Source organism: Mizuhopecten yessoensis, unplaced genomic scaffold (assembly GCF_002113885.1).
Source record: "Mizuhopecten yessoensis strain PY_sf001 unplaced genomic scaffold, ASM211388v2 scaffold10847, whole genome shotgun sequence".
NCBI lineage: Eukaryota > Metazoa > Mollusca > Bivalvia > Pectinida > Pectinidae > Mizuhopecten > Mizuhopecten yessoensis.
In genome coordinates, this window is record NW_018408751.1 from 721,138 (window position 1) to 738,348 (window position 17,211).

Here is a 17,211-nt window from a genome sequence, read left to right on the forward strand (position 1 = left end):
TAGAATAACTTGTTTTACAATTGTTGTAAAATAAATGTAAGTTTATTTTTGAATTTCATAACCATAATGTCGTCATGAAATAGGGAGCATGTGGATGCAACGATTCATTTACATCATGTAAATACTATAATCCTTTCGTTGAAATTTGATATGGTTATACACTAGGGCGGTCACAATATATTGGAAAAAAGGTATATCGCAATACAAGAGTATATGGTATTGTACCACAATACAGAGATGAAATATTGCTGTATCGCAATATTTTTCAAAAGCATATTTTTATGTATCTGCTTGGTGCTTTATATATGATCTTCATCTATAAATTCTGTTACGAGGGTGGGCTTATCGCTGAACACCAGATTATTTTATATAGCTGTAATATTGTGTATTAAAACATTTGTTGACTTCTATCAGGTGACAACATGTTGACTGCCCTATCTGTAGCCAGAGAGTGTAAGATGGTTGGTTCTCATGAAAAGGTCATCCTGGTGCAGGCGTACCCGCCACAGGAAAAAGCTGACGCATGCTTGGAATTCGTCAATGCGGATAACACAAACATTAAGGTCAAGGAAGTCGTCAAGTCTGTCAGTGGGGTAAGTTTAAAGACAGTGTGGGCTACGCCATTATGGGGTATGAGGTTGTCATGTCTCTCAGTGGAATAAGGTCAATAAAGTCATGATTTCATTCACTGGGATAAGGTCATTAGGGTTAATGGGATAGGGTCAAAGAGGTCATCAAAGTTTAGTCTTTCACTGGGATAAGATTATAGAGGTCTTAAGGTCAAAAGGAAGTTATGACATTATGTGACCGGTTCACTGTTAGACCAATTTACTTAAATATAGCAATATTGAATTGGCAATTTACTAGTTCAAGGTCAGATGAAGTATATGGATATAAGGATCGAACAGTTGATATTACAAGGTCAAGGTCAGAAAAATTAATACAATAATGTCAAGGTTAGAACAATTAATAAAATAAGGTAAATACCAGAATAGTTTATTTCATAAGGTTAAGGTCAGGACAGTGCTTATTACAGGGTCAAGGTCAGGACAGTAGTTATAACAGGGTCAAGGTCAGGACAGTAGTTATAATAGGCTCAAGGTCAGGACAGTGCTTATAACAGGCTCAAGGTCATGACAGTGTTTATAACAGGTCAATGTGAGGACAATAGTTATAACAGACTCAAGGTCAGGACAGTAGTTATAACATGGTCAAGGTCAGGACAGTGCTTATAACAGGGTCAAGGTCAGGACAGTGCTTATAACAGGTTCAAGGTCAGGACAGTAGTTATAACTGGCTCAAGGTCAGGACAGTGCTTATAACAGGCTCAAGGTCATGACAGTGCTTATAACAGTTCAATGTGAGGACAGTAGTTATAACAGACTCAAGGTCAGGATAGTAGTTATAACATGGTCAAGGTCATGACAGTGCTTATAACAGGGTCAATGTGAGGACAGTAGATATAACAGGGTCAAGGTGAGGACACTAGTTATAACAGGGTTAAGGTTAGGACACTAGTTATAACAGGGTTAAGGTTAGGAGGCTGTTATATGAAGTTGAAGATTAGGACAGTTGACCATACCTTTATGATTTAACAATTTGCAACAAAATGTGTTTTAAATTGATCTTCACTTTTCAGTCTGAAACGAAGATAAGTATGCCAGGATTACAATACTACCATTTTGCTGTGGAAGGAAAATCATGGGGAGTTATCAGACAGTACTTTCCAGATGTCTTCCCTAAGGTAAGTGGACCTGACAAATAGTTCTTATAGGCCAAGGTTGGTTGAGTAAAGACTTATGTTGTTAGGGGGGTAGGTTGGCACAGTCTATCATTACCTTTCACCAAGGTGACCGGGGTTCAATTCCTCAATCGGGTGGTGCAGTAAATTACACTGAGTCTCGCCTATCACCAAGGCGGTCGGTGGTTGGTTCCTTGATCAGGTGGCGCAGTGTTTTACACTCGCCTTTCACCAAGACAGTCTGGGGTTTTCTCCCAAATTCCCCGATTAGACGTAAAAATGTATGGGGTCACCTGCCCGACCAGGTGGGTTTTTCCCTAGGTATTCCAGTTCCCCTCCATGTTCAGACTCCCTGCACACTGACATCTGGGCCAAGTAGAGTGATTAATATGTGATAGACCTTGTTTCACAATTGTTGTAAAATAATAGCATTTCTCTCAATATGATTTATGGGACTTTTCCAGACATCTTCTGTTAGGTACATGGAAAAAAAAATACTTCACAGATATCTTTCTTTAGGTTAGTGCATTATACAACAACAAAAAAGAGAAAATTAATAAACTGTAATAAATGCACTTCAATAATTGATATTTTAGGAACACTTCATAGAAATGGTTTTAACAATAACAACAAACCAAAATATTTTGTAAAATTTGATACAAACATAATCTTCATTTTCCTGCTTATGTATATTTCATTGAAATAATTGTATTTGAGATGCATTTTATTGCTCTATGTAATATTCATCATTGCCATCGTTAGTGAATTACTGTATTTTGTATAGGTTGGTTACTTGTTATATGGGGTAGAAATAATTCACTACATCAATGCTAGTAGTCAAAAAAAGGTCCCAGACACTGACAAGGGTTTCGTCCCTGCAGGTAGGGCGTAAGAATTGTACCTGCTGCCCCCAATTGCATGATCGTAAGAGGCGACTAAATTTGGGACCTTATCTCTTCTCTCCTTTCTAAATAACTTTCTTCTTCCTAATGTCTCCCTTGACAATGCCTCACTTTTGGCCATTTGTTGAGCGTTCGCCCCTGTGAGGAAGGCTTTGGGTTCTGTCCCCTGGCCGAGACATACCAAAGTCTTTAAAAATGGTAGTTTCTACTCCTGCTTAACGCTCAGCAAATTAGGAGTGGGACGACTGGTTCGCCCGTTGTCAGTATAATGTGACCGGGTGGGGCGTCCTGCTGGGTGTCTTCGGCAGTATGTTTCAGTGAGGTAGCACTATAAAGTCGGCATCAGTTCCGCGCTATCACAAGGAGACAAACACGAACATATCGCAGCCTCCCAAAATACACACACATACACTACACGCATGCATCTTGCACACAGGGGAGGCCGTCCTTAAATGACCTTAGCTGTTAATAGGACGTTAAACAAAGTCAAACAAACAAACAAACAGACAAGGGTTTCTGAGAAAGGAAGAGGAGCTAATATGAAGATAAAGCTAATTACAATAAATCCATTCATAATAATGAGGACTTACTATTTTACCGACAGTTGGTGGTGCGTGGAACAGTATTCGCGAGAATGTCACCAGAACAGAAAGCACAGCTTGTAGAGGCTCTCCAGGAACTTGGGTAATATTTTATCACTGTATAGCGGGTTGAACAGGTGATGTGCAGCATTAAATGAAGTGAATAGAAAGTACCCTTCTGATTGGTCAATACAAAAAATCATATTCTCTTATTGAAACAAATATCACTTTTGATATCTGTCACAGTGTGAAAAAAATAGTTTTATTTAGTTGATAGAATTTGATATCTCCCAGTGCTACTATAGGTTTCCTCCAGGAGTTGGTAGACCTTTTAGGTAACCCGCTAGTAGGCAACAACCGAGATGTCATTTCATAAGTTAATCTTGTAATTATGACGTCAAGTAATAATGCTTTGCGACAACATCTTCTATCGCAAACAGGAATAATGTATTCCCAAAAGAATAATACCGTTTTGTAGATATAATATTTTAACGTTGTGGGGGAGAAAGGGTCCAGAAACCTGTGATGGTTGATTATCATATTTATTGAAATCTCGTAAGTTAATTTTCAAATTGTGAAAGACACTTGAATTGGTAAACCTTTGTATTTATACCTTTTGAAATAACTAACTGGAGTTAGATAAACATGATACATCTATATCTTTCTGACATAAATGTATTAAATATGTAATATTTTATACTGTTGCAGGTTTCTTATAGATGTTATTCCATAGTTTGTACTTTTAATAACATCAGAGCACACCCAATTCTTCAACTCAACTCTTTAACTGCAACATCGTTCTCAATCATTTATAACCATCATTAAATCTCTGACTAAAATGTTGTATTAAATAACCTCTGACCTCTTTGTCTTAACCTCTGACCTCTTTGTCTTAACCTCTGACCTTTGGCGTCTGTGGCCTGACCTGTGATTTGTGTTACCAGGTACTACGTTGGGATGTGTGGCGACGGAGCCAATGACTGTGGGGCCCTGAAGACGGCACACGCCGGCATTTCTTTGTCGGAGGCAGAGGCGTCGGTCGCATCACCATTCACGTCCAAAAATCCCAACATTGTTTGTGTTCCTACCCTTATCAGGTCAGTTCTAAATTTGAAAAAAAATAATCTTTGAAACTTTTGATACAATTGCTGTTTCAGTTTTCTTTGATGTTGAATACTTCATTAATGAATCTATTTAACTTATTCACCCCTGAAATTTCATAATGAACTATTCCAACCTTTGTATTGGAAGAGCTCAAATGAGTCTTCAGAGGAGAATGAGTTAAGATACTGGTAAATAAGAAATTGAAACAAATATGAAAAAATGTAGGGATGGAAATCATATTTCCAAACTATTTCAGTCTGTTCTAAGAGATATCTTCAATGTCTGTTCACATTTATTCACAGTAAGGAAGTATAGTATTATTGTCTCCACAGGCAAGGAAGAGGAGCCTTGGTGACCTCCATTGGAATTTTTAAGTTCATGGCAGCCTACAGTCTCACACAGTTTGTGTCCGTCTGCTTACTGTACTGGGTAAGTTCAAAACCACAACTTTACATTAGTCTCACTGCATGGTGTAATTGGCAAGGTCAAGGCCAAGGCCATGTTGCATAATGTCATGGGTAAAGATATGGTCATACTGCATAGTGTAATGGGTAAGGTCAAGGTCATACTACATGATGTTATGGGTAAAGTCAAGGTCATACTGCATGGTGTAATGGGTAAGGTCAAGGTCAAACTGCATGGTGTAAGTGGCAAGGTCAAGGTCATAATGCATGGTGTACGTGGTAAGGTCAAGGTCATACTGCATGATGTCCTGGGTAAAGTCAAGGTCATACTGCATGATGCCATGTGTAAGGTCAATGTCATACTTCATGGTGTAATGGGTAAGGTCAATGTCATACTGCATGATGTCATGGGTAAGGTCAAGGTCATACTGCATGCTGTACTGGGTAAGGTCAAGGTCAAGACCTTGATTTCTTACTGCATGCTGTACAGGGCAAGATCAAGGTCACAACAGCAGTCTTAGTGTAGGCTTTAATGAGCAAGGTCAAGGTCATACTGCACTTGGATGTCTTGCTGCATGCTGTTCTTGATCAGGTCAAGGTCACAGCCATTGTGTCTTTCTGCGTGTCTTGCATGCTGATATTTAACATGGGGGTTCATTGGGAGTCTTGTTTGCTGATATTTAACATTGGGGTTCATTGGGAGTCTTGCATGCTGATATTTAACATGGGGGTGTGAAGCCAATCTAATAAAAAAAAAAATGTTTAAAGTTTTTACTTTCACACATCATAGAATAGATATAATTATTTTCCTTTCATTGCATTTATAATTGTTCAATAATTTTTCATGATTTATTTTTACATTTTCACAGATAGGCAACAACTTGACTGACTTCCAGTTCCTCTACATAGATTTGTTTCTGTTGACAACACTGAGTATGACATGTGAGTCGTGTAGAACTTTTTTTCTAATAAATAAGTCCAGATTTCACTGCTGACTGTCAATCTTGTGGCCTAAAGGAAATAACATTCTGGTGTAAGATGAATAGGAAACAAATGTTTTTAACTTATTTATAACAATTGTAAGAGAATGTTAACTCTGTCAAAATATCATTTGATTAATCAAGATAAACTTTCTAAAATTGCAAAAGAATGTACTTAGTCTTGTGTCTCCTGTATAGCTGTATTTTCCAGTAGTGTTGTGCTCTCTCTAGATCTGTCAGTTCAGGTGTTAAGCTTCCTACATTTTGTATTACATTTGAACCTGTAGAACCTCTGGCCTGTGTTACAGGTGATTTGGCCCCTCCTCTCTTTCAAATATGTAATCGATTCTTGTGTACCTTTCAAATATGTCATCAATTCTTGTGTACCTTTCAACTATGTCGTCAATTAATATGTACCTTTCAATGAGTCATCAATTCTTGTTTACCTTTCAAATGTGTCATTAATTCATATTTATCTTTTAAATCAGTCATCAATTCTTTTGTACATGTACTTATCAAAACTATAATATAAAAAATTGATGAATTCCACATGCAAGCTTAGTTAAATTCTCAAATAAAACTTGCCATGTCAAACTGCATGTTTTTGCAGTTGGTCGTACCGAGGCTTACCACAAGCTGTCGCCTCAACCTCCACTAATCAACCTGTTCGGAATTGCCCCAGTCCTGTCACTCATCCTCCATACATGTATTGTGGTCGGCTTCCAGGTTTTCTGCTACCTACATGTAATGCAACAAGATTGGTATGTGGTAATAGGAATCCCTTGTAATCTGGGATACCAACTTCAGCATTTTAGTTGTCATATACGGATTGAGCTGCATTTTTAAGCTGCTCTTGGCGAGAGCCGAGCGGCTTATTAATTCTGTCCAGAAAACGAAATGACGGACCCACTTACGTTACGGATGCGTGCGCATAATTCAGTCTTGCATGCTTCCGCTATATAGTTTCGTTATCGTAAATAGAAAGTAGAATCTCTGACACTCACCTGTGGGTTACATAAAGTCTTCTGATACTCTTCTCCAAGTAATAATCTATACTTTTAATAATTGCTGAAAACAAAATGTTTATCTCCGGTGCATTCTACGAGTGTTGTGGTGGTGAAATTCGTGCACTACGTTTGAGCGTTTTAGCAACTCGGATTGAGGTCTGAAGAGTGTTACGTGTGTGAAACACATATGATTCGAGAAAGCACATGTGAAGACTGTCAAGCATCGATGCTGTCTGTAGAAGGAAGAAGTAAATATATGTATTTATAAACCGTATTAGTGATGAAGTATAACCTCTATTTTGATGTTTCAAACGGGAACGTAATATGACATATCGTGCTTAGGTTGTTAACGGTAATGCTTAATGGCTCTGAGACGAGACGATATGTAAACTGTGTATGCTTATCAAACATTTCTGTAACACAGCATGCTATTTCTGGTGTATTTATTTATGAAAGTGTAACAATTTAAGAACATGACACAACTGCCGCTGCTGTTTGACAAGAATTCGCGCTGTGTCAAAATATTATCCAATCCGGTGTAAGGGAAATAACTCTTACGTTAGTAATTAATATAAAGTCGCATTGAGAAATATAATTCAAATATATTCCAAGAACATTTTTGAGATTTTGTATATTCAATGACAGTAAATAAAGTCACTACATATATTAATAATTATTATTCATATGAATAAATAATAAATAAAAATAAAAGGAGTACAATGTCTCTTTTCTCCATGTATTTTTCCCCCATTCTGTTAATTCTTCATTTCACAATCACAAAATGCACCTATTCTTTATTATCCATTCACCGATTGGCATTCTGCACATAAATGCTCATGTCACATCATTGGAGGATGCTAGTTAATGAAAATTACAACAATGCGTCACACTGAAAGAGGGTGAAAAAAGAGGAGAGGGAGAAATGTTTTTAAGGCATCATTTAAGAGGTGATTGATTTTGGAAATCCCAAAGGCATCATCATCACATGACCTGATTTTCAATAAGCAGAATACAGAACACATATCTGAGGTATTATAGAAGATATTGATGCTCAACGTCTTACTGAAGCAATTCAATTTAAAGTGGTGAGCGGCTTAAATGTCAGACTGACATAATTCTAGTTTCAATTTCATACTGGCATGAACATTAAAAAATGCCTCTTTCTTAACATTTTCTTCAGGTTGGTAATTACGTATAGATTATGATAAGTTCTTTTTCGATGACTAGTACGATATGTACACTCGATATGTAGAAAATAGAAAAATTTATTGTTTGTGTAAAAAGAACTTTTCATAATTCAAAAATGCTGTTCAATTCTTATGTTTACATTCTAAATTTTAAGTTATTGTTTACCTAAACATTCAGCCTAAAGTCATCAAAATGTTTGCCTCTAATAATCGTCTCATGTTATTCAAGGCAAGAGGAGAAGCTTCCAAATGACCCTGATCCAATTGTGTTCATAGCCCTTATGAACGAAATTTCTTATGATAATACTCGGAGAGAAGCAGACTGCTAATACTGTACCGTGTGTTGTATATAAACTGTGCATTGTCACTCTGAGTATTTTAATCTTTGTGAAAAGTGTTCATTTGACAAATACAATAACAAAAGTATTTGATGAGGCAAGTCAACCTAGAATACCTAAACTCGATCTTCATTACTTGGTAGGATTTAATTTAGCATCTTGATCACTCGTACTCTTATTTAGTACTGGTTTAATTCAGCCACTGAGTCACTTCAACTTTTATGTAATATGGCAGGATTCACTTCAGCGTCTAGGTCCTCTGAACTCTTAATTATCAGGATACGATGATCATTTATTTAGCCCATGGTCCAGAGAAAAATATATTTTTTTATCAAAATTAATGTACAATGTACCTGTTATACACTGTAAACCTGCTTTGAAAATATTTGAATACAGCAAAATGTTATATTCTAACTACGTGGCAATGACCTACGTCTGGTTCAGTTTCAAAAATTATTTCAGAAAATTACAAATACATAAGCGGAAATATTTTCCTAATTGGAGCTTGGGCATAATTTAGGGCTTTGTGGATCCTTTGTTCTACTGCCAAAAACTTGATACTTGTGTATTCAAAACTTTTTTTCCGGCAAAGTCTAGTATTTTAAGTCATCTTATAGAAAATATTACCTTGTGGAACTTTTATGAAAAGCAATAAAGATGAAATAAACAAAATAGGATCAACAACATAGGATTTTCAAGTGTAAATGTATATATTGGATCCAGACCAGAATTTGCACCCTGGACCTCCAATTATTATACTTTTGATCGAACAAGCTGAGCTATGTGGCCAAAAGTTGAGCTACAGTAATATGTTTATCAAAAACTAAATTAAGGGGAGATAACTGTATATAAAAATAATTTCAGTGAAATTTTCCAGTAATATACCTGCAGTGGGACGGGGATGCAAATTTTGTCAATAGTGTTAACCCTTTCACCCCTAGGTAACTTTAGTAGACTCTACCATACATTGATCTGGACGAGTCCATTATGGTCTATAGTGGTTAAAGGGTTAAGGTTATGGTGTGTACCATGCTATTTTAACTACTTTTAATTTCATTCAGGTTCGTAGACTATGTTGAGAACGAGGATTATGACTACATGAGCTACGAGAATATGGCCGTCTACATCATCTCAAATTACCAGTACATCATTCTGGGTGTTGTCTTCTCGAAGGGGGCACCTTACAGAAAACATATGTTTACCAACTGTAAGTAAAAACTGTGTCAACTGTAGATCTGTAAGGACAATGAGAAAAATAAATTTAGAACTAAGTACGTTGAAGCCTTTTATAGGAAAACTATATGTACTTACTGTAAGTATGTTGGGGCCTATCGAAGGAAAAATAAATTTACTAACTGTAAGTTCTTTAGGGCCTCTTAAGGGAAAGTTATATTTACTTAATGTTAGTACATTGAGGCCTCTTTAAAGGAAAAATAAATTTACTTACTGTAAGTATTGACTAAGTAATGTTTCATAATTGTTGTAAAATGGAGAAAAAAGATGGAAAAAAAATGCAATTAATATCAATACCTAGACTACACAGCTTTATAACATAATTTGAGTTTTGAACAGATGGAAGGACCTTGTCTTATTCTGTCCTCTGAACTCTTTTGGAATGGAGGTACATATCACAGCATATGTCCTTAAGGAGAAATATCATCGTCTTTATTTTTTTTGCTTATAGATTGGTTCATGGCCAACCTAGCCCTGTGTGTAGGAATCTCTCTCTGGATAAATATCTACCCGACCAATGGACTGGCAGACTTTCTAGAGGTGAGCCCTAGCCTAACGTACAGAAATACATATTACACAGCAATGCAATATTACTGTAAAAGTGGCCATCTTTACGGTGTGAAAATGTGCGTTTATCACGTCAAGGAAAAAGGTGTAAAAATTATCCACACACAAATATATATGTGTATAGATTATAAAGATTTCAAAATCTTTGCCAATGTGAAAATTTCTGCATAGCATTCAGTTAAAAGAGTTGCAATGCAACCATTTCAAAAAAGCAAAATGTTCACATCTGTAACATGCATGTAATTGATTAAATTTACAAATTTTAATTCTGTTCAAAGTCTGATTAGATTAATGTGTTGATAATGCTAATTTAAAAAAAAAAAAAAAAAAAAAATTGTGGAAATGAAAATTTGAAGAAATGATCAAATTTTTATCTTGATAAAATGGCTTTCATTTAATAGGTGTTTACCTCATGCAGGAGAAAATCCAGTAAAGAAATTAAAAATGAATAGAGAGCAAAGAAAAGTTATTGTAAGGAAGATAATTGATGGTAGTTTGGTTGTCATCATTGTACTGTGGTCACATTTTGATACGTATCATGATACAAATATATATAAAATATCAGTAGAAGCAATGTAGTAGAAAAAATAGACTTGTTGCAAATGTTAATAGTAATTTGACAACTGGAAATAGTCTTGGTCCGAAATGGGAATGACTTTTCAATTTCACACAATTCAAATCTTTCATTAGCTTAACTGGAGCTGTCACTTGCCGTGTTGGATATGAGTAGACTTAATTCAGAAAAGAGGAAATATGGAAAATATCATTGGTGTATCGTGAGCTTCCAAAATATATTGTGTATAAATGTACTGTATTCAAAATATCGTGATATATCAATGCAGCCCTAATGACAACCTGAAGCGAGAAACAGCAGTTCTTGTTTCTCGTAACCTGCAGGGCACAGAGAATAAGTTTGTATTTAGCTTTGAAGGAAAAAGAAAATAAATGATCAAGCTAAAAATGATAATTTTAGTAATACATGTAAAGAAATTGAAGGTTCCATACAGAGTATTGAACTCTGTTCTATCATTATCCTCAGCTTAACGAAATTAGCGGGGGTAATATACAAATGTGGTCCGGCCAGCCGTGCATCCAGTTCAGAAGAATTGGTCTCATGCATGAATACCTTAATTACTTGAACTGCTACACCTTCAACACTTTCATGATTGATGCATCTGGATCGAGTGCCTCTAATGATTGCATGTTGCCGATGCTGAATTTGACCTACATTTCCCGCTTCACTGATCACTTGGTTAAGAAAAATTGGTCTCGTCCATGAATACCTTACTACAACTGCTACCCCTTTGATACTTTCACGATTGATGCATCTTAAGTGGCTCTACTGATCTGCATGTTGTGGATGCTGTCATTAACCTACATTTCACGCTTCAGTGACTTGATAACCAACAATTAGTGGGTTTTTTATTGACTGGTACACTTATGAGCGTGACGTATCGATGAAGGCCTCTTCTTATTTTCATTTGTGATAATTTTCCTTTTCTTAATTGTTATAATTGATACATTGTAATTTCTTCTTCAGTTAAAATCTGCGCCAAATATACCCTACAGACTTGTGTACATCGGGATTGCAGCAGCAAATTTCTTATTATCTCTACTGTTGGAGGTAGGTCAAATGTTACTGGGACCAGAACAGATTTTTCACAAACAGTTTACAGTATATTTACTTTCTTTATTAACCATTTCACCCCTACGTAACTTTAGTAGACTCTACCATGCGTTGATCTGGATGAGTCCATTATGGTCTACAGCGGTTGAAAGGGTTAAAGACAAAAGGAATTGATTGGTATTTGCTGAAGAGATGTTGTAAAGAATTGAAAAAATTAACTCTACATCGGTTGTCTGAGAGGTAACAGTATTTCATATACTAAAGAATCCTTTGACGACAGAAGGACTCGTTTAAGATGGGCACCAGGAATATATGTACAAAATGGTACAAAATTGTTTTCTTACAGCAAATATATTTATGCTAGTGAAATTTTGTAGTCATTTGTGATTCTGATTGCCTTTCGTCTGTTGTCATGGTACATCTGTCATCTGTAAGTAAACGATGTTTCAAGTTTAATGAAAGTGGGTGTCATTAAAATCCTCTGGTTTAGTTCAGAATCTGTTTGGAAAGAAGGGGCTTACCCTCGGAGGGCTCGGGGGCAGGGTTTAAATAAGGGTTCCCAAAGTGCACATCAACCTTCAAAAGACCTCATTGAAATTTACTGGTGGATTTTTTCCAACATTCCTTACTTTCATCCTCGGATGTTGAGGAAATAGTATTTATACTCAAGAAAGGGCAGAATACTTGGGGGACTGAGGGTATGGGATCATATGGGTTTCCAAAGGGCAAGGCCTTCAAAAGACATCACTGAAATTTACTGGTGGATTTTTGCCAACATTCATTAATTTCATCCTCGGATGTTGAGGATATAGTATTTATACTCAAGAAAGGGGGTCATTAGGGTTCCCAAAGTGCAAAACCTTCAGGAGATGGGGATCAGAGTTTATAAGAAAAAACGGGCTATTCCAACCCCTAAAGGGCCTCAAAGGGGTGACAGCGGGCTACTTAAATCCCTAGAGGGCCTCAAAGGGGCGACAACGGGCTACTCCAACCCCTAGAGGGCCTCAAATGGGCGACAACGGGCTACTCCAACCCCTAGAGGGCCTCAAAGGGGCGACAGCGGGCTACTCCAACCCTGAGAGGGCCTCAAAGGGGCGACAGCGCGCTACTCCAACCCTAGAGGGCCTCAAAGGGGCGACAGCGGGCTACTCCCAACCCTAGAGGGCCTCAAAGGGGCGACAGCGGGCTACTCCAACCCCTAGAGGGCCTCAAAGGGGCGACAGCGGGCTACTCCAACCCCTAGAGGGCCTCAAAGGGGCGACAACGGGCTACTCCAACCCCTAGAGGGCCTCAAAGGGGCGACAGCGGGCTACTCCAACCCCTAGAGGGCCTCAAAGGGGCGACAGCGGGCTACTCCAACCCCTAGAGGGCCTCAAAGGGGCGACAGCGGGCTACTCCAACCCCTAGAGGGCCTCAAAGGGGCGACAGCGGGCTACTCCAACCCCTAGAGGGCCTCAAAGGGGCGACAGCGGGCTACTCCAACCCCTAGAGGGCCTCAAAGGGGCGACAGCGGGCTACTCCAACCCCTAGAGGGCCTCAAAGGGGCGACAGCGGGCTACTCCAACCCCGAGAGGGCCTCAAAGGGGCGACAGCGCGCTACTCCAACCCCGAGAGGGCCTCAAAGGGGCGACAGCCGGCTACTCCAACACCTAGAGGGCCCCAAATGGGTGACAACAGGCTACTCCAACCCCTAGAGGGCCTCAAATAGATGACAACAGGCTACTCCAACCCCTAGAGGGCCTCAAAGGGCTACTCCAACCCCTAGAGGGCCTCAAATGGGTGACAACAGGCTACTCCAACCCCTAGAGGGCCTCAAATAGATGACAACGGGCTACTCCAACTCCTAGAGGGCCTCAAAGGGGTGACAGCGGGCTACTCCAACCCCTAGAGGGCCTCACAGGGGTGACACTTAGTGTAAAACTCCATATGACATCTCCTTTGCAAGTAAATGGTGGAATTAGATAAATCTTTCATCAGTTCATTCTTTGTTCACTTACAATGCCCTCCGTAAGGGCCATTGAATTGAAATTTCAAATTTTCTCAGCTTGTTTCAATTGTCAATTATGCATGTTTCTTTTTTCTGCCAACTTCAGGTCTAGTGACCATGGCATAGTGTGCTATGGTAAAGGACGGTTTGGTTTTCTTTAAATTTTGCAAATTGTATTTTCCTTAAATATGGAACCTTTCAAAGAAAAAGAAAACAAAACAATGTTCACAGTTTCACTTTGTCCAGAAGATTTTTTATAGCTGGTCCATAAGTTACTTGTTAGAATAGGTTTGACTGCAGACGGACCTTATTTGTAACTGTTATATTTTCAGACATTCATCATAGACAGCTACTTTGTGACCTGGAAGCTGCAGGAGTCGGTCGAAAAGTGCTGTAAGAGCTCGACCTTTCATTACAATGTCCTCGAGGACGAAATCAAAGACACACCACATTGGCCTCCAATCAGCCACTCGTCGAGTCTAGCACAGGTGTTTGGCCGCATGGACAGTGTCCCGACTACATTAAATGAGGCTGACCAGGCCAGCCTGTCTGGGAGTCTGCTGGACTCGGACCAAGGGGAGACCACTGATGTGGGCATAACTGTTGAGGTTGGCAAACAAGGGATTATCAATGAAGGATTGCTGGCAGAGGAAGATTCTGTAACAGCTCTTTGAAAAAGAACCTCGCAATTATCTTACTGTCTGGTGATCACTTCACTGGGTCAAATATTGATTTTCACAATTGTGTTTCAAACAAATCATTGTAAGGATTCAGATTTATGAAATAAACAATAACAGATGCAGGTTTTCACTTTAAATGTACCTAAATAAATATTCATGAGATATTTGAATTTGCAAAATGTGACAATAAACATTCATGACTTGATCATTTTTTTTTAATGTAAAAATATAAATATTCAATTGATAATTAAATTTGAAAAATGTGAAAATGAATAGTCATGAGATTTAAATTTCCAATATAGGCGAAAATTTTAAATTTCGAATAATTGAAAACAACTATAACTCTTAAAATATTTATAGAAATAAAATCATCAGTAATCCTAGTTTACCAAACAGCCAAAAAACTTTCATCATTTTATCTATATATTGGTTCAGACAGTTTCATATATACATACATGTAGTTACATAGGTTCGTATATGACAAATAAGGATTTTTTTCATTCTGTTGACAGTCAGTTCTGAAATAAAACATTTAATATTAACCCTTTAAAATTTTCTAAACAACAGTATTTTGCAGTCGGTTTTCATACATCATCGGTTTTAAAACTGTTCCATACATAAACATATCACTGTGTAAACATATATTTACTAGGATTTAACCTTTAAAGTGTTATATTATTATTTTTTCCTGATTTTAAAAATGCTGAACACTTCAAAGACCTATTTTGTAGACTTCTATCATGCCTTAAAATGATCTGTTATATAAAATAGTTTATGTCATGGGATGCATGGCCATGTAATGCTTAATTATGTCAAAAAGTTTTAAAAGAGAGAGTTTTTTTATTCTGAAGAGTTCTTCACTATTGTTACAGAATTGTTTACTTTGTGGTCGCTGAAGGAATATTTGTCGAGACTTTCACTGACCTTGCAGCTAATATTCGTTCCCAGTCTCTATACTGGAAATTTGTAAATAATGTTTTTTCCCCTGTGTTGATTTGATTTTGCCATTTTTTGTTGCTGTACAAATTTAAGCAAATAACGGAGAACATTATTTTTTTCTATTTTATTTCAATAAAAAATGGATATATATATTTCTATTAATCTTTTTAAATATGAATCTATAAACAGGAAGGTCTAATGGCAACCAAGCTCTGTATATTGAGGGGTCCATGCTTAGCCAAAACTAAAAGGCTTACTATCACTTGTTTGTTGTATTTCACCTAAAGCAAGGTCAATTCACACATATATTTTAGGATATCTTATAAAATGCAATACATAGGTGGAGAAAAAACCTTTACATTTATTTTTGTTTACAGTAAAACCTCGTTATAATGCAACCAATTGTCTGGAGGAATTTTGACATTATAAAGGGGTTTAGCAATAGATTGAGCGAAATTTGTATAAAGGAATTCTTAAGCAAACGAGAAAAAGGGACATTGATATATGTTGGCGGTAAACAAGGTGGCGATAAAATGAGTGGCGTTATATCGACTTGATTCTGCTCTACACAATGCTGTTTATGTATTGCAATAAAATTTGAAAGACATTTTGTAATTTCTGATATGGTTTCTGCCCCTATATGATTAACACTGACCTTAGCGAATAGGAATGTCACAATATGCTTGGAGTGTATCACAATATACTACAATACCTATCCCAATATATTGTCAAAGGAAAAAGGTGTTTTATTTAATAAAAAGAAGTTGTTGTAGGGTGCTGTTTAATTCTGTGGCCTGTTCGTTTATGCGGAACAACCGGTTTGTCCGTTTGTAAATGTAACAATTTCGAGTATAAATCTTGGCGGACCTGCAAATGTTAATGCAGGCCTTGCAAGGCTTTGTCAAGGCTCGCTTGAAAGCAGCATCAGATTACTAGGTCCGACCTTATTTAATAAACGAACAACTGTGGTCCAACCGGTTCAACCGTTTAAACGAAAACGGCCATGGTTGTTGGCGTACATGTTAGAATGTGGTGATTTGCAAAGTTAAACACCCAGCTAATATTGATGAAATTAAGATTTTGAAAAATATTGCGATACAGCGATATTAGATTTCTGTATTGCAATACAATACAATATGCCTTTATACTTAATGCGATATATCGTTTTTTCTGATATATTGCAACAGCTCTATTTGCCATACAGTTGTACTCTAGACAAAATGATTCAATCACTCATGAAATATGTTCACTGTACTAAACACTGTACTAACTTGTTTTTAAATCCAAATAGTTTTGTTCTTTTTCTTAGGTTGAAACTAGAATTTGAAGGTTTAAGACACCTTATAAATGTTTGTGGGTACATTTTCTTTCTTCCTGGTTGGAGCTACTTTGATTGCGTCATGGTACAAATTTTAGAGGGTACCCCCATATATATAAGTAAAAGGTTATCAAGTATATCAGTTAAATTTGTCGTATTCATTTTCATGGTTCTATAGCAACCACGAAAACCACGAAAATTTATACCCAGTGAACATTTCATGTTAAACAGTATGTAAGCATTGATCTTCTAGCATCTGTAATCAGTTTACTTGCTCAAATGTTTGTGATGATTTACTAGCTATGTAAATAATGAAGTTAATTTCTGTTTAATAATTCTATATTGTCTCACTACTTCCTCTTGTCATTCTTTGTAAAATACTACAGTTTTAGTAGACGTTTATATCTACTAGTACATGTATATGCTATATAGTATAATTGTTCTCTTTTTTTTTTTTTTTTAAACATTTTACTTCCCAAGCACATTTAGGATACTGCCCGGGTTGGGGAGCCCGGGATCAGCTTCTTCACAATCATGTGTCCTCATACAAGAGGGCTCTCATACTTTCTTCCATACTAACTAGTAATTATATTATTCTTTCTTTGATACTACAGGG

General features: G+C 37.1%; 1 protein-coding gene across 7 annotated transcripts in view; it reads left to right on the forward strand.

Annotated features, from left to right (window-relative positions):
- The window catches only part of LOC110462943 (probable cation-transporting ATPase 13A3), a 58,452-nt gene extending 42,310 nt beyond the window's left edge, over window positions 1-16,142 (forward strand). For all 7 annotated transcript variants that reach the window (XM_021517197.1, XM_021517201.1, XM_021517198.1 and 4 more), the window contains 11 exons: window positions 415-593; window positions 1,640-1,744; window positions 3,248-3,327; window positions 4,169-4,321; window positions 4,661-4,757; window positions 5,602-5,674; window positions 6,323-6,473; window positions 9,306-9,451; window positions 9,929-10,017; window positions 11,585-11,668; window positions 13,991-16,142. In XM_021517197.1, coding sequence (XP_021372872.1) covers window positions 415-593; window positions 1,640-1,744; window positions 3,248-3,327; window positions 4,169-4,321; window positions 4,661-4,757; window positions 5,602-5,674; window positions 6,323-6,473; window positions 9,306-9,451; window positions 9,929-10,017; window positions 11,585-11,668; window positions 13,991-14,332 — 1,499 coding nt within the window. In that variant the 3' untranslated portion in view covers window positions 14,333-16,142. The remainder of the gene's footprint in view (window positions 1-414; window positions 594-1,639; window positions 1,745-3,247; window positions 3,328-4,168; window positions 4,322-4,660; window positions 4,758-5,601; window positions 5,675-6,322; window positions 6,474-9,305; window positions 9,452-9,928; window positions 10,018-11,584; window positions 11,669-13,990) is intronic.
- The last annotated feature ends 1,069 nt before the right edge of the window (window positions 16,143-17,211 follow it).